Raw genomic sequence first — 25348 nt, 5'->3', positions numbered from 1 at the left:
CATCCTCAATGGGGATGTCTTTTGAGGGGGCTCACGCGAGCGTCCGCGGGCGTGCTGAGGCGCTGGATTTTTCAGCCGACAGCCAAGCTGTTTTTCAGAGCGCTGTCGGCTGAAAACATCCAATCAGCGCGGAGCAGCGACGTCACGGCGCCGTGACGTTGACGTCGGTGCGTCGCGGGCGATTGGCCCAGCGAAGTCACTGCCCCGCCTCCCTCAGTCTCCCCCCACCTCTGATCGCGCCCGCTGGCTCGCCTGCATGGGCATGAAATCGCGCAGATTTCAGCAGGCGAGCGTCAGCACGGCTCCGAACTGCTCACCCCACTATGGCCCCAGCCTTAGTATAATGACGCGCTACCAGCCTTACTAATACTAGGGTGGCCAGACATCCCGTGTATATATACGGGATTGTCCCCATGTTCATTGACTTGTCCCGTTGTCCCTGAAAGGTCTGGTCGGGACGCATGTTTGTCCCGTATTTTAGCGCCTTGACGTTAAACGCCTGAACTTAAAATGACTGTAATAGATAAAGCGATAGCAGGGACTCCAGGTTTTATACAAAAATATCAACAGAAGTTTAATGCAAAAAGGTCAGTTTTGCCTCTCCATGGAGCCCTTCTCAAGACAACCACGTACGTATGTATGTATGTATGTATGTGTGTCTTTATTTATATAGCGCCATTAATGTACATAGCGCTTCACAGCAGTAATACATGTGACAATCATATAAATAACAAATAATATAAATAACACATAAAGGGAAGAAGGGCTTCAGACATTAATGTACCATTTAGGAAAAGGAGTCCCTGTCCCGAAGAGCTTACAATCTAATTGTAATCTAACATATCTTTACATACCCTTCTCCCAAACCCACGCACTCCAAAAAGCGCGCGCAGACAGGGGACCTGTCACTCACCCCTAATGTGGCATAGCAACGGCAATCAAACCACAAGCGGAAGGGACTGGTTCCTCAGGTCCCTGAGTAGGAGAAACATTTTTTGCACCTGGGCAGTATAGCAGTCTTAGTGGAGTGCCACATCTATCTATCTATCTATCTATCTATCTATCTATCTATCTATCTATCTATCTATCTATCCATCTATACACTGTGTGCATATATAACTTATGTATTTGTATGCATGTGATTGGCTGTCTTTATAAATATGTGTATGTCATTTGTGTGTGTACATGTATGACCTGCTGGCTGTCCCGTACAGACATGTATAAGGTGGACCTGCTCCCAGATCTGAAGGATGCTTCCGCCATTGAGCGGAGGAGGAACAGAGAACAGCAAAGACAAAGCCGCATCTTCAATGCCAAAGTCCGAACCATCGGGGTGAGTGTCCCGCACTGCCCGTCACCTCCCTCCACATATCCATTTGTAACACTGCAGCAGTTGTGTTACCACCTCTGTTTCTAATTCAGGTTGATGTGGCCACACTGGAGAGACAGGTGCAGGAGAGGAAGACAATGGAAGGGGTTGAGAACGCCCGGGATGAGGCGTTTGGTAAATATTTGGGCTTTTAACTATCCAAAGCCATTACTTCATGAAGGGGAAAGGGTGGGCTGCGATGCATGTCACACCCCCCGGAAAGGAAGGGGTTAAGAACAGCTATTATTCTGAATCTTCATGAAAATGTAGGTGACCAACTCCAGTCCTCAAGGGCCACCAGCTGGTCAGGTTTAAAGGATATCCCTGCTTCAGCACAGGTGGCTCAGTCAATTAGAGATTCGTACACGTGTTATATTAAGCTCTCTAAGCATTATGACTGATGGTACACAGGAGTCCGCATCAGTCGGAGCGGCGCACGGTTTGTAAAGGCAGTCCAGCGCGGGCTCTCTAGTGAGGTCTGAACGGCTCAGCAGTCGTATAGGATCTCGTTTCCCCCAGCGCCTCTGAATACCATTGTGAGCCCATATAGCTAAGCTGATCCCTACACAGCGAGGCACGCTGCCTCTGATGTAAAGTAGAGCGTGATGGTCTCACCGCAGTATTGAGCCATTATTATGCGCATTACAGACAATTGACTTTATATATTGATCTTGTTCCCTCACACTCACTTAGCTCCCACTTTGGCAGTCACAGGCAATAGCTCCTAGTGATTTGAATGTGACAGATTGGTTCTAATTGTTTTAATTGATCCATTAATAAGTGATTTTTTTTAGGACTCTATTTATTCATCTCGAGAAAGGTCATTTATTCATCTGTCCATTCATTTTGCTAACAACCTTCTTGAGTGCACTTCTGAAAGTAGGTACTTTTTCTCTGATTTTTTTGTACGGTTATATGTACTGTTTACCTCTTGATCTGCACCTCCCCCAATAGAGGGGATGTAAGTAATTAGGTAATACGTTCAGTTTACCTAATACTATTTACTCTAGATCTAGGAAATACTAATCCCGAGCAAACGCCAAATTTAGTTGCAGTTTCCGCTTGGGCCATTTTCGGGGAAAAAAATCCCCCAATTTGAATGGGGATTTTAATCCGTAAACGCTCGATCGGCAGCTTTGGCGTGCGTGCATATATATATATATATATATATATAAATATATATATATATCTCCCGGCAGACGCAGACAGACAACAGTATGATAAAATTGCCCAAATGCTGGAGCAGCGGCAGCAGCAGGTAACTCACGGCCTGAACCAGGCTGTGCAGGACTTCCGGGATCGACAGCAGCAGCCCGGGACCCGCAGGGAGTTTGACCTCTACGACCCCCAGGCCCTAAAGAAAGACAGACCTGCCCGGGTGTGTGATGATGACCCCAGGTGTGGACCGGCCAGCCTGCAGAAATTTGCTGGGGAGGATCTGAACGAGAAGGAGCGGAGGAAGATGCAGGCGGATTTGACCCACAAATGGTTGACACAGCAGACGGACGCAAGGCAGAGGAGCGAGGCCCAGAGAAAGTATGCAGGTCAGTTCCATCGCACAATATGTCTGTGCGTTATAGCATATTATTGTAATAGATTTGGCTGAGTGCTCAGTGTGGTAAACAAGGAAACTATCCATTAAAAGTAACTTAATATTGATAACTTTAGCATACAGACATAACTTGCTATGGTACATACAGTACAAATCTGTACCGAGTATGACCAGACATATCCCCACGGGTCGCATTTTGCTGATACTAGTTTGTGCAGCTGAAGGGCCTGATCAAGGCGTCAGTACGACCAGCTGAAGAGCCCATGTGTAAATGTTACACCATTCTGCATACTCCTTTCTGCGCTCACATGTTGTAGATACATGGAGCAGAAGGTAGAAATGACTGATGTAAGAGTCATGGACTTGGATCAGGACTCAGATATAATTTGGGAAATACCCACTCTTAAACCCCCTTTCAATTAAGTAATAATCCCTGAAGAACAGGGCATTACTGGCCAATAATGCCCTGGCTGGAAGAGTTGAAGGCCCGAGGCGAAGCAGAGGGACTTTAACCCAGCCAGGGCATTATTGGCCAGTAATGCCCTGTTCTGAGGGGATTATTACTATTATAGGCTAAATGTAGGCTTATTTCATAAATAATAGATACTTTTGTATAGTTAAATAGATTTTTTTAATTAAAATAAAATGGTAAATGCATGAAACCACCTCTATATACGCTTACACTGCAGCTATCTATATCCACACACTACCGCCTCCTCTGTGTACACACACACACACACACACACACACACACACACGCACACGCACACCACACACACACGCTCTAGACACACAACACAGCACCTCTACACACACAAGCACACCAGACACACACAGAAACACACACACTGGAGCTCTAGACACACAACACAGCGCCTCCTCTACACACAACACAGCAGCTCTACACACACACATGCTACACCCATAAACACTGCTACTGACACACACACACACACACACACACACACACACACACACACACACACACACACACACACACACACACACACACACACACACACACACACACACACACACACACACACACACACACAACCTCTACACAGATATACAACACAACAGCACACACACACACAAACTGCAGCCACAAAGAAACTGCAGCCAGCCAATCCCCTGCCCTGTCTCAGAGCCTTTACTTCATGCAAACCCCCCTGCCCTGTCTCAGCTGTTCTGAAAGCTGATTGGCTGGAAATAAACACATTGAAAACTGCACTTTGCAAGCTGCTAAAATTCTGGGCATTACGGATTGGATAATGCCCTGAATGTTAACCAATCAGAGAGCAGGGTTTTCAATAATGCCCTGAATTTTACTGCTTTAGCCTATACTGTAATATGTTGCAAAGCCACTTCCCCATGATGAAGAAAACTCCAGCTTCATTCGAATGAATGGTACTAATATCTTCTCTGGCACATGGCGTCACTTGGTATTGAATAATGACCGTGGTGAGAAGAGTACTGAAGAAGGAGGAGTTTGTTTATTCCGTAATGCCACAATACTGTAAGTTGGGCTGCCCGGGTGCACTCAGCGTATAATGGCTAAAGCAATAGGACAAGATGACCTGGGTGAAGAGAGCAATGTTATGTCATATATACATCAGCAGTCACCAGAGGGAGCATCTCCCCAACTGCTTTCCTTGTACTAACTTTGGGGATGTCCCGTATAAAGACATGAGCTCCGACAGCCACATAGATCTGTTCTATCTTTCTAGATAACTTAGACGACAAGAAGAGGGTGGAGCTGGACGAGAGAGCCCAAAATCTGAACAAGCTGGAGGAGGAGTGCAAGAAGGCTGTGAACATCGCCACAAAAAACGTCAACCAAGCCCAGGTAACACAAACACCTTTCTTCTTTTCAGATCCTCTAGCGCAGGGGTGACCAACACCAGTACAAGAGCCATCAAGTCAGGTTTTCAGGATATCCCTGCTTCAGCACAAGTGGTGCAGTCGAAGACTGAGCCACCGGTGCTGAAGCAGGGATATCCTGAAAGCCTGACATGTTGGTAGCCTTTGAGGACTGCAGATGGTACCTCCTGCTCTAGTGCCAGATGGACCTGCAACATGCTGCCACCCTCCCGTTCTGGACAGGGATGGGTTTCCCCAGGGTTGATCCCTGCTGCTCTCTCTCTCTCTCGCCGACCTTCGTAGGCGTTGGAAGCGTCCGAGTCCAGGCGGCTGGAGAAGCAGCAGGAGCAGGATAATAACTTTGCCGAGATCTACAACCACCTGACCGGGGACATCCTGACCGAGAACCCCGCCACGGCGGTCAGCGGCTTCGGCCCGCACCGCATGATAGCGTATCGTTGGAAGGGCATGACCCCAGAACAGCTCAAAGCCATCCGCGAAGCCCAGGAGCAACAGCGCCAGGAAAAGCAGGTAGTTCAACCATTGCTCTTGATGTATAGGGCCATGCTCGCTAAGGGGTGTTAAGCCAAAACATCCCTTACAGCCTATTAAAGTCAATGGGCTGGACGGTGTCTTATGTCTTAGCTCCGATTACTAAATATAGACCTAAATGTTATACAATACCATACGTTTTGCACCAAATAATTTCTAAGCATTTAACCCAATATCGCACGATAGAAGCAGAGAATAGGCTTGTTAGAACGTTTTCCTCCTTGTAAGAAAATCCCTGCCCTGGAGAGCTTACAATCTAAGTGGTATGCTGGGAGAGTTACAGAGACGGCAGGTGAAGGAATAAGTGCAGTAGATGGCATGGCTTGGCCACAATGGGTGGTGAGTGTGGGACAGTGGCCATGAGTGCAGGCTGTTGAGATGCTTCATTCACGCAGTGAGTTTTAAGGTTTGTCTTGAAGGTGGGGAGAAGGTGCTTGGCGGATACTGAGTGTGAGGGAGTTCCACAGGTAAGGAGCAGAGAGGGCAAAAGGTTTAAGGGGAAAGAGAGCAGTAGAGATGAAAGGGGTACTGAGGAGATGGTTATGTGCAGGGGACAAGCGGGGGCCTAGAAAGACATCAGAGCTCATATGTAGGGGAGAGACGATGCAAACCTTCTCTGTGATTACTGTTCCTCTCCTTGACAGAGAGTGAATGAGGAAGAGAGGCAACAGAATGCAGAATGGGACAGACAGAGGTGCCTGGGCGCACAGGCGGCAATGACACTGGAGCAGCAAGAAGAATTATTCAACAAGGAGCTGAGAAAGAGAATGGATTCATATAATCAGCAGCTGGGCAGGGAACAGAGGGCACAGTGAGTAGCTAGTAGCCATCAATCCCAACTTTGCAAGCTCAGGGCTCCGAGTCATCACACATGTTCTGTATGCCTGTGTCAGTGGGTCTGCTGGGGTGTTTTGCACAGTGATTTGAGAGAAGCAGACAGCACAGTGTAAAGTGCACTTGTTTATTTCTGCCATGATCGAGGTTGGATATGGGCCAAGCAGTTGGAGTTTTGTATGTGACTTTTCTAAATCACTTCTGTATGACATGGTGTTTAGGGTATACATGATTTTGATTACTAGTTGAACTATGTTCTATATTTGCTGAATAAGCGTTTTTTTTTTTACTGATAATGCACCATTTATTGCCCCCTACCTTATTCTTAGTCCAAAAAAAAAAAAAAGCAAATAAATATTTATCTTCGGCCTGTAACCTTGAGATAAAGCCAGGAGTGTAATTCCACGTAGCAGAAGCAAGAAGCGTGAGTTTGCAATACGCACAGGAGCTAGTGAGCGGGATCATGTGTCTGCCTGCTGTGAATGCTGCATAACTTTCCCCTCATGACTTGTCTTTCAAGCTTGGAGTATCTGGAGAAAGAAGTATACACCAACAACCCTACTGCCCATTACCACAGTCAGTTCAACACTACCACCCGCTGAGTGAGGTGATCCTGCCTGGGAACTATGCAACTCCTGCTGGCCTCTTCCTCTTAAGTCAGCAAAATTGGTTTAGGACACACAACCACCCCTGTGCTGCTGGCACAGTTTGCAAAAAGAGATCAATAAAGATTAGTATGGCAAAAAGGCCTCATTTCACTGACTTAGTGGGTTCTGGGGAGCGGAGAGGGGCTATGCGCACCTTTTTAATCGCTGACATGCAGAGGTCCAACCAGCATGACATTAAGTCCCGGTTTTACCCAACTTCTATTGTGTGTTTCTTTTTACTGTGGCATTGATATATTTCCAGATTTCTCAGGAAGTTGCTGTATCTTCCCTTCCTTATTCCTCCTGACCCGATAATCTGTGCCTCCTCCCTCTTGCCCACCACCGTGCAGTAATACTGACGGAGAGACATCTCCACTCACTGATTCCAAATACAAAACCGGGACATAACCCGCGGAGGATGGCGGTTTTACCTTGGAAACAAGAGAGATTGTCCCACTCACTGCTGGTGTACCAGTAATAAGGTTGGTTTAATATAACATCTTACAATTTTTCGGTACCTTGTAATCCCCCCTCCCCATGCACCATACGAAAGGGTTACAAGACCAGACTTGAAAGCTCCTCTCTGACCCCGTGTTCCATAACCTAGGTCTCTAGGCGCCACCCCAGAATAACCAGATTCTGTTAAATTGCATTTTATTGGACCAACATTAAAATTTACAGATGTCACATGCCAATATTTGCCAGACCACCCGTTTGTGTGATTCTTTGCAAAAAAAACTTCACCGAGGTCTCCCTCTTGCCGAGCAGCCCTGTGACTTAATGCCAGGATCCTTCAGTTATACTACACCCAGAGCAAGGTGTATTACCCTAGGCACTGAAGAGGCCTATAGTGCTTTGCCTTACCATGCATTGCATGACATTACAGTGCTGAATGGGTTAATGAACGGATCCTTGGATACCATCCTGGACAGAGCAGGTGCAACACGGCACCCCAGAAATACACAGAGCCACCGTCCCCTTTAGTCCCATGGAAGAGGCGGGAATGACTAGCACTGCTCCATGTGCGACTGAACGGTGCCTGTGCGGATGTCCCGAGGGGCAGAGGGTGGGGGTGGGTGTCCCATCAGGGCTGCATACGGATGGCCCCATCCAGCCGAATGACCTCACCGTTCAACATGGGGTTCTCCACAATAGACTGCACCAAGTGGGCGTACTCCCCCGGATCACCGAGCCGGCTGGGGAAAGGTACTTGCCGGGCCAGGAAGGTCCTCACCTTCTCTGGAAGGCCGGCGAGGAGCGGGGTGGCAAACAAGCCTGAGAACAGGGAGACAAATCCAGTGAGTGCCCTTACTGGCGTTACTGCGTGAGAAAGCCGTATTACACTCCGAACCCTGCACAAGCAACGCACTGCGGGATTCCCCAGCGCGGAGAACACGGCTGAAAGCTTTTATATGGGAAAGGGAGAGAAATCTAGAGACGGTTAACCTGCTTCGGTGGGTGTGTTTAAGTACAGCTGCAGAACGAATGTTTTTTTGCATCAGTTCTCGGCTGTGTAATCCCACCCCAACGAGTACAATATTTATTAAGCTGCAACGCACCTTACGGCTCATTAACTTAAATGGGCCTTGTTGCATACCACCACCTGATGAATGCAGCTATGTGTTTCTTTGGCCACTCCCTGCAACTTCAATGCTCTTTAGACAGAATATGAACGAGCCCAACACGCACAGCGTAGACCTGAATCGCTCTTCTGCGGAGCTATAGTTGTGCATTTGGTGCAATAAGAAACCACAGGAGTTTGGTAACCTTGGGTTACTAACCAAGAAAGCAGGGTGCAGGGTTTTACCGCCATGTAGCGGATTCCCGGCCTTGCAGGGAAACAGATGAACAAAGACAAGAAAGGATACCTGGGGCAATCGTCATCACTCTGATCCCCATGGGAGCCAGGTCCCGAGCGATGGGAAGCGTCATTCCTACGATCCCTCCTTTGGACGCGGAATACGCCGCCTGTCCCACCTGCAAACACAAAGCGCAGTCACGTGGTCCGTGAAATAAGACGGCAAAAAGTGACACACATGGCTGTGTATGTGTCTTTATTTATACAGCTAAACACACAAGAGTCAAGATAAGTGCAACTTGTGATGCCCCAACTCTATGGGAACAAGAGCAACAAACAGGAATAGTGGTGGGTGCTGCAAGCAGAAAAAACCTAGTCAGGGTAACTGCATGTAGAACAGAGGGGAAGCTGGGCACACCAAAAGAAATGCAATCATTTATACAAAGTTAATTTTATTGACTGATTACAGTCACAAACCTTCGGTGTACAAACAGGGATCCCTGAAGAAGGTGTTTGTACACCGAAACGTCGGGTGGTTTGTGACTGTAATCAGTCAATAAAATTAACTTTTTATAAATGATTGCATTTCTTTTGGTGTGCCCAGCTTTCCTTCTGTTCTTTATTTATATAGCGCCATTAATGTACATAGCGCTTCACAGCAGTAATACACGTGACAATCATATAAATAACAAATAACAGATCATGGGAATAAGCGCTTCAGACATAAAAGTAACATTTTGGAAGAGGAGTCCCTGCTCCGAAGAGCTTACAATCTAATTGGTAGGAAGAACGTACAGAGACAGTGGGAGGGAATTCTGGTAAGTGCGTCTGCAGGGGGCCAAGCCAACAGCTATGCATGGAGCACATTGCTTCCAATGAGTAGACACCACATAGCCAAGCTCCTCTCCAATGTCCCCTCCTCTAGGCTGAATAGAAGAATGATAAATTGCTGCACACTATTATAATCAGAAAAAAGGGGATACAACTACCGGTGCTCCTGGTTCAGGATTCTCTGTATCAATCCAGGGTATAACGAAGGGAAGAATATCAGGGCTCCACAGATTTGCTCAATAAACTAATTTATTGCCAATAGACTTAACGTTTCGGCTACACAGGCCTTTCTCAAAAGCAGAAATGGCATACTGTAATTAGTTTAGTTTATTGAGCATATCCATGGAGCCCTGATTTTCTCCCCTTAGTTAGACCCTCCTCTAGGCTCCCATTTAATGCTGCTTTCCAGCCTGGGATATTCTTTCATTAATTATTTTACAGAATTGGAACCAGGTGCGGGACTGTGCTTTCCCCCCCAGCACCAGACACCCTCATCTCCCCACCTTAAAACAAGGAATGGAATACCGATCACTGAGATAGGCGAGTGAAGTCACCCCCCCACCCTCTCCCATTGATCCATATAAAGACGGTTTTGTCTGCTGATAATAATGCCAAAGCAGCAGGCATTGCCACAAGTTTTATGCAAATGTTTCCCGAACACGGTGCTGTTAACATCAGTCCTGAAGCGGTGCGATACAGAGCCAGCACAGAGTGCTATACAGAGCCAGCACAGAGTGCTATACAGAGTGCTATACAGAGCCAGCACAGAGTGCTATACAGAGCCAGCACAGAGTGCGATACAGAGCCAGCACAGAGTGCTATACAGAGTGCTATACAGAGCCAGCACAGAGTGCTATACAGAGCCAGCACAGAGTGCGATACAGAGCCAGCACAGAGTGCTATACAGAGTGCTATACATAGCCAGCACAGAGTGCTATACAGAGCCAGCACAGAGTGCGATACAGAGCCAGCACAGAGTGCGATACAGAGCCAGCACAGAGTGCGATACAGAGTGCGATACAGAGCCAGCACAGAGTGCGATACAGAGCCAGCACAGAGTGCTATACAGAGTGCGATACAGAGCCAGCATAGAGTGCTATACAGAGCCAGCACAGAGTGCTATACAGAGCCAGCACAGAGTGCGATACAGAGCCAGCACAGAGTGCTATACAGAGTGCGATACAGAGCCAGCACAGAGTGCTATACAGAGTGCGATACAGAGCCAGCACAGAGTGCTATACAGAGTGCTATACAGAGCCAGCACAGAGTGCGATACAGAGCCAGCACAGAGTGCTATACAGAGCCAGCACAGAGTGCTATACAGAGCCAGCACAGAGTGCTATACAGAGCCAGCACAGAGTGCTATACAGAGCCAGCACAGAGTGCTATACAGAGCCAGCACAGAGTGCGATACAGAGCCAGCACAGAGTGCGATACAGAGCCAGCACAGAGTGCTATACAGAGCCAGCACAGAGTGCTATACAGAGCCAGCACAGAGTGCTATACAGAGCCAGCACAGAGTGCTATACAGAGCCAGCACAGAGTGCTATACAGAGCCAGCACAGAGTGCTATACAGAGCCAGCACAGAGTGCTATACAGAGCCAGCACAGAGTGCTATACAGAGCCAGCACAGAGTGCTATACAGAGCCAGCACAGAGTGCGATACAGAGCCAGCACAGAGTGCGATACAGAGCCAGCACAGAGTGCTATACAGAGCCAGCACAGAGTGCTATACAGAGCCAGCACAGAGTGCTATACAGAGCCAGCACAGAGTGCTATACAGAGCCAGCACAGAGTGCTATACAGAGCCAGCACAGAGTGCTATACAGAGCCAGCACAGAGTGCTATACAGAGCCAGCACAGAGTGCTATACAGAGCCAGCACAGAGTGCTATACAGAGCCAGCACAGAGTGCGATACAGAGCCAGCACAGAGTGCGATACAGAGCCAGCACAGAGTGCGATACAGAGCCAGCACAGAGTGCTATACAGAGCCAGCACAGAGTGCTATACAGAGCCAGCACAGAGTGCTATACAGAGCCAGCACAGAGTGCTATACAGAGCCAGCACAGAGTGCTATACAGAGTGCGATACAGAGCCAGCACAGAGTGCTATACAGAGCCAGCACAGAGTGCTATACAGAGTGCGATACAGAGCCAGCACAGAGTGCTATACAGAGCCAGCACAGAGTGCTATACAGAGTGCTATACAGAGCCAGCACAGAGTGCGATACAGAGCCAGCACAGAGTGCTATACAGAGCCAGCACAGAGTGCTATACAGAGCCAGCACAGAGTGCTATACAGAGCCAGCACAGAGTGCTATACAGAGCCAGCACAGAGTGCTATACAGAGCCAGCACAGAGTGCTATACAGAGTGCGATACAGAGCCAGCACAGAGTGCTATACAGAGCCAGCACAGAGTGCTATACAGAGCCAGCACAGAGTGCTATACAGAGTGCGATACAGAGCCAGCACAGAGTGCTATACAGAGCCAGCACAGAGTGCTATACAGAGCCAGCACAGAGTGCTATACAGAGCCAGCACAGAGTGCTATACAGAGCCAGCACAGAGTGCTATACAGAGTGCGATACAGAGCCAGCACAGAGTGCTATACAGAGCCAGCACAGAGTGCTATACAGAGCCAGCACAGAGTGCGATACAGAGCCAGCACAGAGTGCTATACAGAGCCAGCACAGAGTGCTATACAGAGTGCTATACAGAGTGCGATACAGAGCCAGCACAGAGTGCTATACAGAGCCAGCACAGAGTGCTATACAGAGTGCGATACAGAGCCAGCACAGAGTGCTATACAGAGCCAGCACAGAGTGCTATACAGAGCCAGCACAGAGTGCTATACAGAGCCAGCACAGAGTGCTATACAGAGCCAGCACAGAGTGCTATACAGAGCCAGCACAGAGTGCTATACAGAGTGCTATACAGAGCCAGCACAGAGTGCTATACAGAGTGCTATACAGAGCCAGCACAGAGTGCTATACAGAGTGCTATACAGAGCCAGCACAGAGTGCTATACAGAGTGCGATACAGAGCCAGCACAGAGTGCTATACAGAGCCAGCACAGAGTGCTATACAGAGTGCGATACAGAGCCAGCACAGAGTGCTATACAGAGCCAGCACAGAGTGCTATACAGAGTGCGATACAGAGCCAGCACAGAGTGCTATACAGAGCCAGCACAGAGTGCTATACAGAGCCAGCACAGAGTGCTATACAGAGCCAGCACAGAGTGCTATACAGAGTGCTATACAGAGCCAGCACAGAGTGCTATACAGAGTGCAATACAGAGCCAGCACAGAGTGCTATACAGAGCCAGCACAGAGTGCTATACAGAGCCAGCACAGAGTGCTATACAGAGTGCTATACAGAGCCAGCACAGAGTGCTATACAGAGCCAGCACAGAGTGCTATACAGAGTGCTATACAGAGCCAGCACAGAGTGCTATACAGAGCCAGCACAGAGTGCTATACAGAGCCAGCACAGAGTGCTATACAGAGTGCTATACAGAGCCAGCACAGAGTGCTATACAGAGCCAGCACAGAGTGCTATACAGAGCCAGCACAGAGTGCTATACAGAGTGCTATACAGAGCCAGCACAGAGTGCTATACAGAGTGCTATACAGAGCCAGCACAGAGTGCTATACAGAGTGCTATACAGAGCCAGCACAGAGTGCTATACAGAGCCAGCACAGAGTGCGATACAGAGCCAGCACAGAGTGCTATACAGAGCCAGCACAGAGTGCTATACAGAGCCAGCACAGAGTGCTATACAGAGCCAGCACAGAGTGCTATACAGAGCCAGCACAGAGTGCTATACAGAGTGCTATACAGAGCCAGCACAGAGTGCTATACAGAGTGCTATACAGAGCCAGCACAGAGTGCTATACAGAATGCGATACAGAGCCAGCACAGAGTGCTATACAGAGCCAGCACAGAGTGCTATACAGAGCCAGCACAGAGTGCTATACAGAGCCAGCACAGAGTGCTATACAGAGCCAGCACAGAGTGCTATACAGAGTGCTATACAGAGCCAGCACAGAGTGCTATACAGAGCCAGCACAGAGTGCTATACAGAGTGCTATACAGAGCCAGCATAGAGTGCTATACAGAGCGCTATACAGAGCCAGCATAGAGTGCTATACAGAGCCAGCACAGAGTGCTATACAGAGTGCTATACAGAGACAGCACATAGTGCTATACAGAGCCAGCACAGAGTGCTATACAGAGCGCTATACAGAGCCAGCATAGAGTGCTATACAGAGCGCTATACAGAGCCAGCATAGAGCGCTATACAGAGCCAGCCATTCCTGTAGTCAGACTGGCCTGTACATTTTAATTCAATACATTTCCCCTTCCCCACCTGCCAGCACCAACTTCATAAAGCGGTGTGTGGCTGCTAAAGCAGAACGGGGACAGGGGCATCTTCCCTGTCACTTATCCCCACAAGCCTGACCTGTCCGTCGAAGGCCGCGACACTGGCCGTGTTAATGATGACCCCTCTGTGTCCATCCTGGTCAGGCTCATTCTTCCCCATCTCGCCCGCTGCCAGGCGGATTACGTTAAACGTGCCGGCGATATTCACCTGGGGAGACAGACACACGTGTAGAGAGGGTAGAAGAGTATGTACAGGACTGGAAGCCTCCAGACCTAACATCTGTTGCCGTGTTGCACATATCAAAACAAAAACAGTGTGCGTTCTGTGTGTGGAATACAGAGACCCTCTGCCATCTTGTGGTTATTACTAATCTGTGCATACAACGTTTACTTTCCTTGGATGCCCAGAAAGAAGGACATACCCGAGAGCAAAGGATGTGCCAACATGCTGATTTTGTAGGGGGCAACACTAGACGAATTCTGACATTACAGCAGAAAGTTTTTTCCCGTGTTTCTGTGAGATAGAGAGAGGATAGATATCGGATTTGCCCGATTATAAGGCGATATTTTTTCAATAAAGTTACGTTAAAAACGTACACTCGCCTTATAATCAGACCCCGCCCACTTTGCGAGCCAATCAGCAGTCGGATGTAGGAGGGTAAAACGGAGGAAGCTCCACCTTGGGAGCCTGAAGCAGCCATGTTGCTTGTGGCAGGAAGCTCAAACCGACCGACACACACACACACACACACACACACACACAGTGTGTGTGTGTGTAAACTTTTATCTTTCCAGCTACTACTGAACTTAGGGGGTCCCCTTATATTCAAGGTCCCCTTATATTAGGCAAATACAGTATTCTATTTCCACCCCATGATCTATTCTCACATTGATGACTCTCTGGAAGTCCTCCAGACTGTGGGGCAGTTCTTTCTTTGGGTTGTAAGTTTTTACAGCCACAGCAATCCCCGCACAGTTCACCGCAATGTCCACGCGTCCAAACTTCTCTCGCGCCAGCGCCAACGCGCTCTTCACGTCGGACTCGGACGTCACCTGGATTCAGCAATGCGACGGCAAAGAAGAAAGAACGGGGAAACAAGAGGGTAGGAAATATAGAAAACAGGCTGTGTTTTGAAATCAGGTGCTTATAAATCACTCCACTGGAAAATCCTAATCACAAGAATATTTGCACTGGTGAGAAAATGAAACCCTCCAGTTTCAGGATAGTTTTATACATATCGCCCTACAACCCGCACTCTACACACACGGCGTTAAGGATAAACCCACTTGAAAAATAAGACGCGTACAGATGCGATTATCACGCTGATGTAAAGAAAACACACCCAGGATTGTCCAGCATCCACATGGTTTATGAACGCATTTATACTAGAAAATTAGCTTCCTAGTTGCCAACCTTCTTATAAAAGTTATTTTCCAAGCTGTAAATTACTTTGGGTCGCCTGTTTCACAGCATTTTGCCAAATTGGTAAATACCCCCCATGCCCAGTTTGGCACATTGTGATGCCCAAATCCTTTTTTGGAGCAGGCAAAATGCAAATAGGTTTTACATAGGGGACCCCATTCTGTGGATAACCACTGTGAAATAAGTGGCCCAGTCTCTTCAAACACTGCAGCTATTAAAAATTGGTACCAGTGCCTGGCATCTGTTTTGATGCAAAAGGAATTAAAATGAGAAATAGCTGCCATCTTTTTTCAAAGGATCCTTAGATTATTTAAATAAATTATCAGTGAGACAAGTGATAGCACAACGTTTCGGGGACCAGTGTTACCCCTTTCTCAGGCGCATCAGGAAGGGCGAACACTGGTCCCCGAAACGTTGCCTCACCGATTATTTAAATAAATGATCTAAGGATCCTTTGATAAAAGAGTGCAGCTATTTCTCCTTCAATTTCTCTTGCGGTTATATGGTGGTGGTTGGGGAATCCCGCCTCGGAGAAGATCGCACCTCAGAAAATCTCAAAGAAATCTATCTTGGAACAACAGGAGTCTAAGGAAAGTACTTTTTTTCTACCCGTTTTGATACTCAAATTCTTTTTGGCCTGGTGAAAAACACAAGTGTGCGTGAAAAGTAAATCTATCATTCTTGCTTCTATTGTACTGAGTGAAAATGAACATAAAAGTGCTTATTGGCCAGAAGCTAGTCTGATCATCTTGTCTGCTGGACAGAAAGACATTATTGTAGAACTTTCCTGTAATGTGGGGCAGATTTATGGAAGTTGTCATGTAGTTAACTAGAGAGAAGACAGTAATGGGAAGTGGGGCAGTATCATAACATAGTTAGGAATGGATGTTATATGGAAGTCGGGCAGCTCTGCATGGAAATCAGTGACTCCACTTCTTATACTCACATCCGTAGGAGCAAAGGCACACTGCTTCCCCAGTGACTGCGCCACACTACTCCCCTCAGACGTGGGCAAGTCTAGGATGATGGCGCTGGCTCCGTGAAGCAGCAACCGTTCCACGGTGGCCCGGCCGAGACCCGAGGCTCCTCCACTAACAACTCCGACCATGCCCTATACACAGCAAAATAAAATTATATATATTAGGGTTTGCTCTGTGTATGCGCTATACATGACATTTAGATAGATTAACCTTGCAGCTGACAGCACCTACCAAGACCTGTGTGCGGTCTGAAGCTACTACGCCCAGCATGGAAAGGGTTAAATACAAACTCACTAAATCATCGCAATCACTGTCCTCTACTTATCAGTGGCCCCCACAGGGCCACTCTCTTAACCCCTTCAGGGCCAGGATGACCATGGGGCAAAAGATAAGAAGCTGTCAGAGACTTTAATGCAGGGGTCTCAAACTCAGTCCTCAAGGGCCACCAACGGGCCTGCTTTTATTGATATCCCTGCTTCAGCACAGGTGGCTCCATGCAGGGATAGACATAAAACCTGGCCTGTTGGTGGCCCTTGAAGACTTCGTTTGACACCCCCACTTTAATGGGATTGCGCTATTGGAACTGTCACACATGAATCAGAAGCTCTCTCCAAAGGCTAAAGGGACTCCCATTTTTAGGGAGTCAAGTGACTCTTTAGAGCCAGGGTTTTACCTATTAAAGGATAAAGCTGTGCAATGCTCACATGAGTGTCACCCTGAGTATTAATGGTCCAGACACCCTGTGCCAGCGTTCCCCTCTCCGGGCACCCTGTGCCAGCGTTCCCCTCTCCGGGCACCCTGTGCCAGCGTTCCCCTCTCCGGGCACCCCGTGCCAGCGTTACCCTCGCCGGGTCAGTGCTGCCCGGGTGATGTGTTACTGCCCTCAGACTCCCCCACAGGTAAGCACAGGACTAACATACACGCTATCAGCCGGTATGCATACCCCCCGGTGTCACCAACTCACCTTCAGACTTCTCAGCGCCGCCATGTCTGCTCCAGGAACCAGGCAGCCAATCACAGGCCAGTCCTTCAGCACAGCAGCCAATCAAAGGGGAGAGTGCCTCCGAGTCCGCAGGGCCAATCACAGGGAGGGCGCGACTTCCGCCAATCGTCGGGCAGCACGTGCAGAGCCGCTCCGCAAATCGCCGTGCTGCTGCGCATGCGCCTTGCAGAGGTGTGTGTGTGTGTGTGTGTGTGTGTGTGTGTGTGTGTGTGTGTGTGTGTGTGTGTGTGTGTGTGTGTGTGTGTGTGTGTGTGTGTGTGTGTGTGTGTGTGTGTGTGTGTGTGTGTGTGTGTGTGTGTGTGTGTGTGTGTGTGTGTTAGGAGAAAGGCGTCACAGAGCTCACAATCTAATCGGCAGGTGAGGAGACTGACACACAGTGTGAGTGGATTTGTATATTTTTGTTGTATTTCTGTGTATTTGTCAGACTATAATTTAGTGAGGAGTGCAGGGTTGCCAGGTGGCTTGTCCAAAAATACTGGACACAATGGTGACCGGTGCGACGCGCGCCACAATCGCTGGTGGGGAAGAATGTTATTTATAAATCACCTGACTGTTGCGTAATTTTTTTCTAAATTTCACCCCAAGTATTCACCAATTTGCACCACTTTATATTCTAAGAAAAACAAAAAAAACTCACCAGCGCACCACGGATTAGTAAAATGTAACAATATTTAATATAAGGTCACGTAGGACCACAAATAAACAAATAAAATTCAATAATAAAACAAACACCAAACAAAAATATATATAAAACACATGTGGCTACTCCTACTATGAGGATGCTAAACCAATAAGCTTCCAGTGAAGCACAGGAATTGGACAAGGTGAAATCAAAATAACACACTGCGGGGGTTCTGAGATGCCGTGTAGTAAAAGCCCAACTGAGGGGAACGAATACTGATCGCAAAGTGGCAGCAGCGGCTCAGCGTGAACGCAAACTGTCCGGACTGTGCGAACACAGCTGGAACGCGAGACCAGGAAGTGGTTGCAGAGAAGACTTGTTTGCCGTGTGTTCGCACAGTCCGGACCGTTTGCGTTCACGCTGAGCCCCTGCTGCCACTTTGCAGCCCCCTCTCCAGACATCCTCATTGAGGATGACGGGGCTCATCGCGGAGCGTCCGCACGGCTCAGCGCTGTCGGTCCTTCTATGGATTCAGTTTAAGGCCGTGCCTATAGTGCTGTCGTTGGACGCGGCGGGTGACGTCACCCGTCGCCACCGGCAAAAGTTATGTTTCGACGGGCGGCCGGGTCGCGGGATTCCGGCAATTTGATTTGTTCAAGGGCTGTCACGTGACGCGGTGGCCCTTGAAAAATCAAATTTTGCTGGCTTCAGGTTTTCGCGACGTCGCTCCGTTGCTTGTCGCCGCCGCGTGCACTATAAGCGCACGCGGCGGCTACAATGTATTTGTTTTCGGGCGACGTCGCCGGCACTATAAGCGCGGCCTTAGGGTGCAGCATGTGAGAAGGGGTGTAGGCATGAGAGAGCTGCAGGGACGCGAGGGGTAGAGAGGAGACAGCCCTGAGTAGGATATAGCGAGAGATTAAAGCTGAGATATAGGGAGGGAAGGGCCTTGAAATGGAGAAGAAGAATTTTATAGTGTTCATTATTTTCACTTTACTTGTAATTGGAAGGTCGAAGTCCAGCTGGTGATTGTCATATAAGCTCCATGTTGGACCCAAATAAACAAAATGTGTTGGGTTTTTTTTGGGGGGGAAAAATGACTCTGATCCCCTTTGCTGCCAGAGAGAAGCAATACATGTAATCAGAGCACTGTCTGCATTCATTATATCCTGGAGCTACTGCGTTGGATCATAACTCGTATTTAAATACCTGGTCTGTTAAATATCATACATGGCATGTAACATCTATGTATGTGATCTTCTTGACAGTATGTCACAATGAAACAGTCTCTCCAGCATTACATAGAGGAGTCTGTAAGAATCCAGTATGATTTTGAGACGTTAGTCATGGTGGGGGTGTAATTCTCTTATCGCCGGGAGTGGAGCTATATACCCATGTTCCATTACTTTAATCAAAGACTCCGCCTCTTGCAGGACCGATTCCGAACAATTGCGTTATACAAATGGCAATACCAAGTAGTTCATTAAAAAGCTGGCAGTGCTTATCCCCCTGCGGTGCTCACACCTCTTCACCGGGCTGCCCGGTGGGTGCGTCTGCCAGGACACAATGTAGCATTGGATTACAGATGCTTTTAGGGAGCATTCGATACCTTGCATCAGAGGCGCCAGGATGGAGCGCGCACAATCTTCTCCCTGTGATGTGCTGTGTGTATAGGGGAGGGGGTGGGGGGAGACGCAGAGCAGCACATGGAGGAAATAAATAGGTCAGAGACACAGGCTCAAGGTGAAGTCAGAGGTCGGCTGGTTAATATGGGATGGCCTCGAAGCAGTCTGACCCAGTTCTAATCCCATTGTTTTCTTGTGCCCATGGACCACTTTCTCTCTCTGGGCACCAAAGATTAGGCTGTAAACTCCATTGCAGGGGCGGCCAACTCCAGTCCCCAAGGGCCACCAACAGGTCACGTTTTCAGCATATCCCTGCTTCAGCACAGGTGGTTTAATCAGTGGCTCAGTCAACGACTGCACCACCTGTGCTGAAGCAGGGATAACCTGAAAACCTGACCTGCTGGTGGCCCTTCAGGACTGGAGTTGGCTGCCCCTGCTCTATTGGATAGGAACATTGACTTAAAAATATTTCTAGGCACAACATACTTAGGCTGGGCCATAGAGGGGTTGTCAGTGCTGGACCGCGCTGACGCTGAGGCTCGCCTGCTGAAATCTGCGCGATTTGATGCCCATGCAGGCGAGCCAGCGGGCGCGATCGGAGGCGGGGGGAGACTGAGGTAGGCGGGGCAGTGACGTCGCTGGGCCAATCGCCCGCGACGCACCGACGTCAACGTCACGGCGCCGTGACGTTGACGCTGCTCCGTGCTGATTGGATGTTTTCAGCCGACAGCGCTCTGAAAAACAGCTTGGCTGTCGGCTGAAAAATCCAGCGCCTCAGCACGCCTGCGGACGCTCGCGTGAGCCCCCTCTCAAGGCATCCTCATTGAGGATGCAGGGGCTCAGCGCGGAGCGTCCGCACGGCTCAGCGCGGCCTGTAATTCTATGGACTCGGCCTTAGTCTTATTTCAAGCTACAGTAATAGTGTGACGGAGGCCCAGAGCTTATCCGGCTGTGCTGTTAAAGACCGGCCAGTCTTGCTTTGTAACCGTATCTGGCAGTCGCTGTCCTTATGTGTATAGGGAATCGGCTGCACTGTCCCTGGGAACCATGATGGGTCAGTAACCTTTGGAAACCTAAAGACGTCAGGGAAAGTAAAGTGGGCTGCAGCATGGCAGGGAGGAGGGGGGCGTGACCGCAGAGGGCTGCAGGGTATTTGCGAATGGATTTATATACACTGCAATATCATAGACTTGCGCTAAAGATAAGGCCTGTATCTTGTTTCCTCGCATGTAATAACTCGCCTGCCTGCAGAACGCCTCTGTCCCACGGTTATTCCAGGAATGTAGGGAACAGCTCGTCACAGCGGAGGAACCCCCAGGATAACTCTGACAGCACCAAGCCAGAGTCTCGGATTAAAGGCAAGTTCAGCACAGATTCTCTTGGCTGTGGGGGGGGGGGGGGACAACTCCAATCCTCAAGGGCCACCGTCGCGTTATCAGGATATCCCTGCTTCAGCACAGGTGGCTGCTGGGCCCACGATTTTCAGGCAGAGATTTCATGGGAAGATTGGCTAGATATTTGGGTCAATGCAACGAATACATCATTATGCACAATATCTAAAGAGAATATCTACAAAGTTATGTTCAGATGGTATCCGACTCCTCAGAGGTTGAGGCAGATTTATCCCGGGGCCACGGATCTTTGCTGGAGAGGTGGCGGTGGTGTCGGGAATATGGCCCCATATCTTGTGGTTTTGCCCCAAAATACAGAGAATCTGGGGAATAGTGCAGAATTTGTTACGAGAAATAATTGGGATAATAATTCCCCTAGACCCGCTTATAATGGTCCTGGGAAAGCCCCTAGATAATTTAAACCAAAATATATAAAAAATTATTATTACACATTCTGACCGCGGCGAGACGTGCAATCGCAGGGGCCTGGAAAAGTCCCAAACCCCCTCCAGGAGAGAGGTTATCTCGAGAGTAAACAAGGTGCAATCTATAGAAAAATGAACAGCCTATTTGAGACATAACCTAAGAAATGGCAAAAAGCATGGGAGCCCTGATACTCCAGGGGGAATATGTGAATCTCTGAATCAATGTGGCTTGAGGGTCGTATTTCCTGTCCGAGAGTTGTTTTTTCTGAGTAATGTGTGGTGATGTGGTCACTTAGCGTCGTTATATTTTATGATACCTGTGGTATTAAAATTGTGGGCCCCCCCTCCCCCCTGTTCCTATTTCTGTATCCCCTTTCTTTTGTTTTTCTAAAAACTCAAGATAAAAAGGAAGTTGCAAATAAAATAATGGAATACATCCAGCGAACGCTCCTTCATTTATAGAATAACCTAGCGCCCCACAAGTAAATGATCATATTGATATCCCTGGATTCAGCGCTAGGCTGGAAGTATAAGGGAGCCGCCATTATAAGGCTAACATCAATGGCGGGAGGGATGTTGCAGTTCTTAGCAGGACAAAAGGTACCCAGGACTGGAGTAACAATCAGGTAATATTACTCGGGGGTGCGGGAGTGTTGGAATATGACAAGCCACAGAAAAAGGCGGGTGAGGTTAGAAAATGTAGAGAGTGTTTGGCCCGGGATTAAAGGGGTTACACCCCATTTGGCCACCCTCTACTCTCACCTGGGAAGCTAGGGGTTAACTGGACTGAGGTCCAGTAATGTGTTTTGCCTTGCTGCATAATCCAAATGTTTATTCCCCTGTGTAAATGTATTGTGTTATCCTGGTGTTTGCACTCACACATACACTAGGGTTGATGCGGGAGGGAGGGGGTTAATGTTAAAATAGTGATTATAGCCCTTTGTGTAATTTTCCCGCCTTTTCAGGCTCCATTTTGCAGCCGTCCATAGGTCGCCATTGAGCCTCCATGCTTTCTAATGGCAGAAGTAGCGGTTTTGGACCTGTTTTCCAGCGACGACCAGCAGGTGGCGTCCGAGAGGAGGAGCGGCGGTTTCTCATGGTAAGTCAATGGGCTCATTGACTTCAATGGAGATTCCTCAACGCCGGCCTCGAGGAACAGGTTGGCAGCCATCCAAACCGTAGACCGCAAAAGCGGATACAATGTCTTTTAAAAGAGTTTAATCACTACGGTCAAGTTCAACGACAATTGGCGTGGGAATCTTGGGTTCTAGGGTCCCTGGGACTAAAGTTCTTTTTGTCCATAACCCCTAGGAACCCCCACACACGATCCACACCGGGTCCGGGAATGAGGGACCCCCGTAAAGGGTCGAGCGGAGAAGGAGGGTCGCACCATTGAATCTAATGGCGGCGCCGGCCATTGATTCCAATGGGGAAAAGCCGCATGGCGAAAAAACGAATAAGTGTAAAATGTTGAAATGTGTAAGTCCATATCTCCGGTTCTGAAATGACCAGAGGGATGGGATTTGGGTGGCGCATAGCCAAGGTTCCGGCTTTAATGCATGCCCCTTCCCAGCCCCCTCAGACCAACCAGACAGAGTATGGACGAAGGTAAAGATTTGTGGATTTTCTCATAGACTTCAATGGCTGCGGTTCCTCCATTGAAAGTCTATGGCGGGAAACTCCATTGACGACAACGGCGGAGTTGCTCCATTGAAACCCATGGCGGCCGAGCCCGTTGTTTTCAATGGGGATTTAGTGAAATGCTGAGATTTCTTTTTAGCGGAGATTTTTATAATAAAATATGAAACGGTTTATGTGATATTTGTATAACTCCGGTTCTGAAGGTCGTAGCGGGCTGAAATTTGGACCCTATAGTGTACCACTTCCGGCATTAAGGTCTGGAAAGTTTGGACCCGCTGGACCTACCAGAACCGGGTATTTTAATATGTGTAGGTATTAAAATGTATATGGGGTTTTGGATCTGCTCTGAAAAATGCAGACTCCATCTGCTATGTTAAATAAGGCAGGAAGCGCATCCTGAAGAATTAACATAGCCCGGTGATCAAAAGCTAATTGTCCTGACTGTTTATGCTATGGGCAAGAACAAAGGGGCTGAGTGTTTTTAAGTGTCGGTCTTACAGGGAAGCCAAAATCTCCTTCAAAGAGATTTTTGCTAGACAGCTCGGCGCCTTGAGTGCAAGAGAAGGGTTGAAATGGTATATAAGTCAGAGTCACCCCTTACTCAAATGTCTTCCGTGTCTTGATGATTATGAAGATTGCTGTATGAACTGCCAGTCCAGATATGACTGTTTCATCATTCCATCTTAAGTGAGTGTCCATATTTTGTCTGTTATTTGTATATCTCGTGTGTTCACCTTTTTCAAGGAATAAATTATATTTTATCATATCTAAGTCTCGTTCAGTTCAACCCAGTTATATTTGGTGTATTATTATAGCCTGTCACAAAGCTCCCGTCACACTGGTAAATTCAATCTGGGTGCTTTTAATTCTACACCTAAATCAGCAGAACGAGGCATAATATTGTTGTTGTTTACATTGCGCCTGGTTATGATATGTGCTATTAATTCCCTCTATCGATCCCCTAATGTGTATTATTGTCTTTATTTGTGTTGAAAGAAACATGGCCGCCCCCCATGTGCTCGCTGGAAGTAAACCTGGGGGAGGGCGAGTGACATGTAAGCAAAGAACAACTGGCAGTGAGCAGTGGACCCGTCATATGACCCAGGCTGAGCCAATCAGAAGGCAGGTTTATTGATACCTATGTAAATAGAGTAGGGGGGGGGGGTGTAGGTGCTCTCCCTGCTATCAGCTCTCTCGCCCTCGGGGTGCACAGGAAGGCAGATGCCCCGTCTTGTTTCAGCTCCTTGGCTCCGGAGAGCTGTGGCTGCCCAGGCTTGTCGTGCATCAGTGCAGCGCGTGTGTGTGAATGACAGCCAGCGCCCCGCTGCGCTAATCCCTGTATCTCCCTGCCGAGAGAATATAGGCAGGTGCTGACATCACCACCCAGGTGTGCACCGTTCTCCCTGAGGGGGTGACACCAAGCAGGCGTCACCCAGGGAAGGGGGGGTTTGCGAGGGCCAAGAACTTTGCACAGTTGTACTAAAGAGTCCTAACCCCTTCACTGCCATTTCCCCGCTGTGTTACACATGCCCACCTGTTGGCAAAGGAGCTTGCAATCTGTACCACGTATAACCCTTTCACGGTTAGGTGGGTCTTCGGTGCATTGCAGAACAGTGAAAGGGTTAACGTAGGGGCGCTCAACTCCAGTCCGCAATCCCCCCTAACAGGTCAGGTTTTCAGGATATCCCAGCTTCAGCACAGGTGGCGCAATCAGTCCCTGCTTCAGCACAGGTGGCTCAATCAGAAGCTCATTCTTTGACTGAGCAATCTCACACAGGTCTCTTATAGGGTCAATCATTTAACTCTTCTAGTACATAAATATCCCTGTGTCAGCCCGTGCGTTCTGTGACTCCGTGATGCAGATCAGCGTCTCCAGTCGGCGTTTTCTTGATGCTTTGAAGGTTTCTCGCCGGGATAGCGCTTCAGTGAAAACTTAAACAGATCAGGTTCAGTAAAAAAAAAAGGTTACAATTTATTTAAATAACAGCACGTCAAACGCAGAGAGGCCTCCTACGCGTTTCTCACTCATCAGTGCTTGGTCATCGCAGGGTGAGAAACGCGTAGGATGGCTCTCTGAACTTGACATGTTATTTAAATAAATTGTAACCTTTTTTTTTTTTACTGAACCTGATCTTAAGTTTCAAGTTTGCACTGAAGCGCTATCCCGGTGAGAAACTTTTACTAGTCTAACCCAGGGGTGCGCAAACTGGGGGGCGCGGCGGTTACAGAGGCCCCGCGCCCTTCCCCAAGGCATTTAAATTAAATGCCAGGGAGGCGTGAGGCCTCAGTAACGTCCCTTACCTGCTGCCAGCCGTGGGGTCATGTGACACGGCGCCATGACAACACGCGGCAAATTATGCTGCAGTGTCTCGTGATATCACATGACCCGCGACGTCATTTGCCATC

The 25348-nt window shown here is 48.4% G+C and overlaps 2 protein-coding genes across 3 annotated transcripts in view; one reads left to right on the top strand and one right to left on the bottom strand.

Moving 5' to 3' along the window:
* RIBC1 (RIB43A domain with coiled-coils 1) overlaps positions 1–6916 on the top strand; it is a 538781-nt gene extending 531865 nt beyond the window's left edge. The window contains exons 1-8 of one of the 2 annotated variants that reach the window (XM_075578498.1): positions 224–629; positions 1215–1333; positions 1423–1504; positions 2569–2913; positions 4652–4770; positions 5088–5315; positions 5981–6147; positions 6691–6916. In XM_075578498.1, the coding sequence (XP_075434613.1) occupies positions 578–629; positions 1215–1333; positions 1423–1504; positions 2569–2913; positions 4652–4770; positions 5088–5315; positions 5981–6147; positions 6691–6772 (1194 nt within the window). In that variant the 5' untranslated portion in view covers positions 224–577 and the 3' untranslated portion in view covers positions 6773–6916. Of the gene's footprint in view, positions 1–223; positions 630–1212; positions 1334–1422; positions 1505–2568; positions 2914–4651; positions 4771–5087; positions 5316–5980; positions 6148–6690 lie in introns of those variants that run through there. The other variant, XM_075578499.1, reaches the window with a different exon arrangement.
* A 538-nt stretch (positions 6917–7454) lies between these two features.
* HSD17B10 (hydroxysteroid 17-beta dehydrogenase 10) lies at positions 7455–17340 on the bottom strand. Its single transcript, XM_075578500.1, has 6 exons — positions 17200–17340; positions 16202–16366; positions 14721–14885; positions 13912–14040; positions 8686–8794; positions 7455–8092 (listed from the first exon to the last, which is right to left on the bottom strand). Exons 1-6 carry the CDS (start codon positions 17221–17223, stop codon positions 7902–7904), a joined length of 783 nt encoding a protein of 260 aa, XP_075434615.1. The 5' UTR covers positions 17224–17340; the 3' UTR covers positions 7455–7901.
* Positions 17341–25348: the final 8008 nt, after the last annotated feature.

The sequence above is a fragment of the Ascaphus truei genome, chromosome 21 (genome assembly GCF_040206685.1).
Source record: "Ascaphus truei isolate aAscTru1 chromosome 21, aAscTru1.hap1, whole genome shotgun sequence".
In the NCBI taxonomy this organism is placed as follows: Eukaryota; Metazoa; Chordata; class Amphibia; order Anura; family Ascaphidae; genus Ascaphus; species Ascaphus truei.
The sequence above is the reverse complement of the archived record's forward strand: the minus strand, read 5'-3'. Positions and strand labels throughout refer to the sequence as shown.

What these genes read in the sequence shown, in the direction of transcription:
- HSD17B10 (XM_075578500.1), bottom strand. Translation starts at nt 17,223, where the DNA reads ATGGCGGCGCTGAGAAGTCTGAAG. An exon ending in TCGCGGCCTTCGACGGACAG is followed by an intron (nt 8,795 to 13,911) that starts GTCAGGCTTGTG and finishes TTGTGTTTGCAG; the next exon opens with GTGGGACAGGCGGCGTATTC. An exon ending in AGTGATGACGATTGCCCCAG is followed by an intron (nt 8,093 to 8,685) that starts GTATCCTTTCTT and finishes CCCTGTTCTCAG; the next exon opens with GCTTGTTTGCCACCCCGCTC.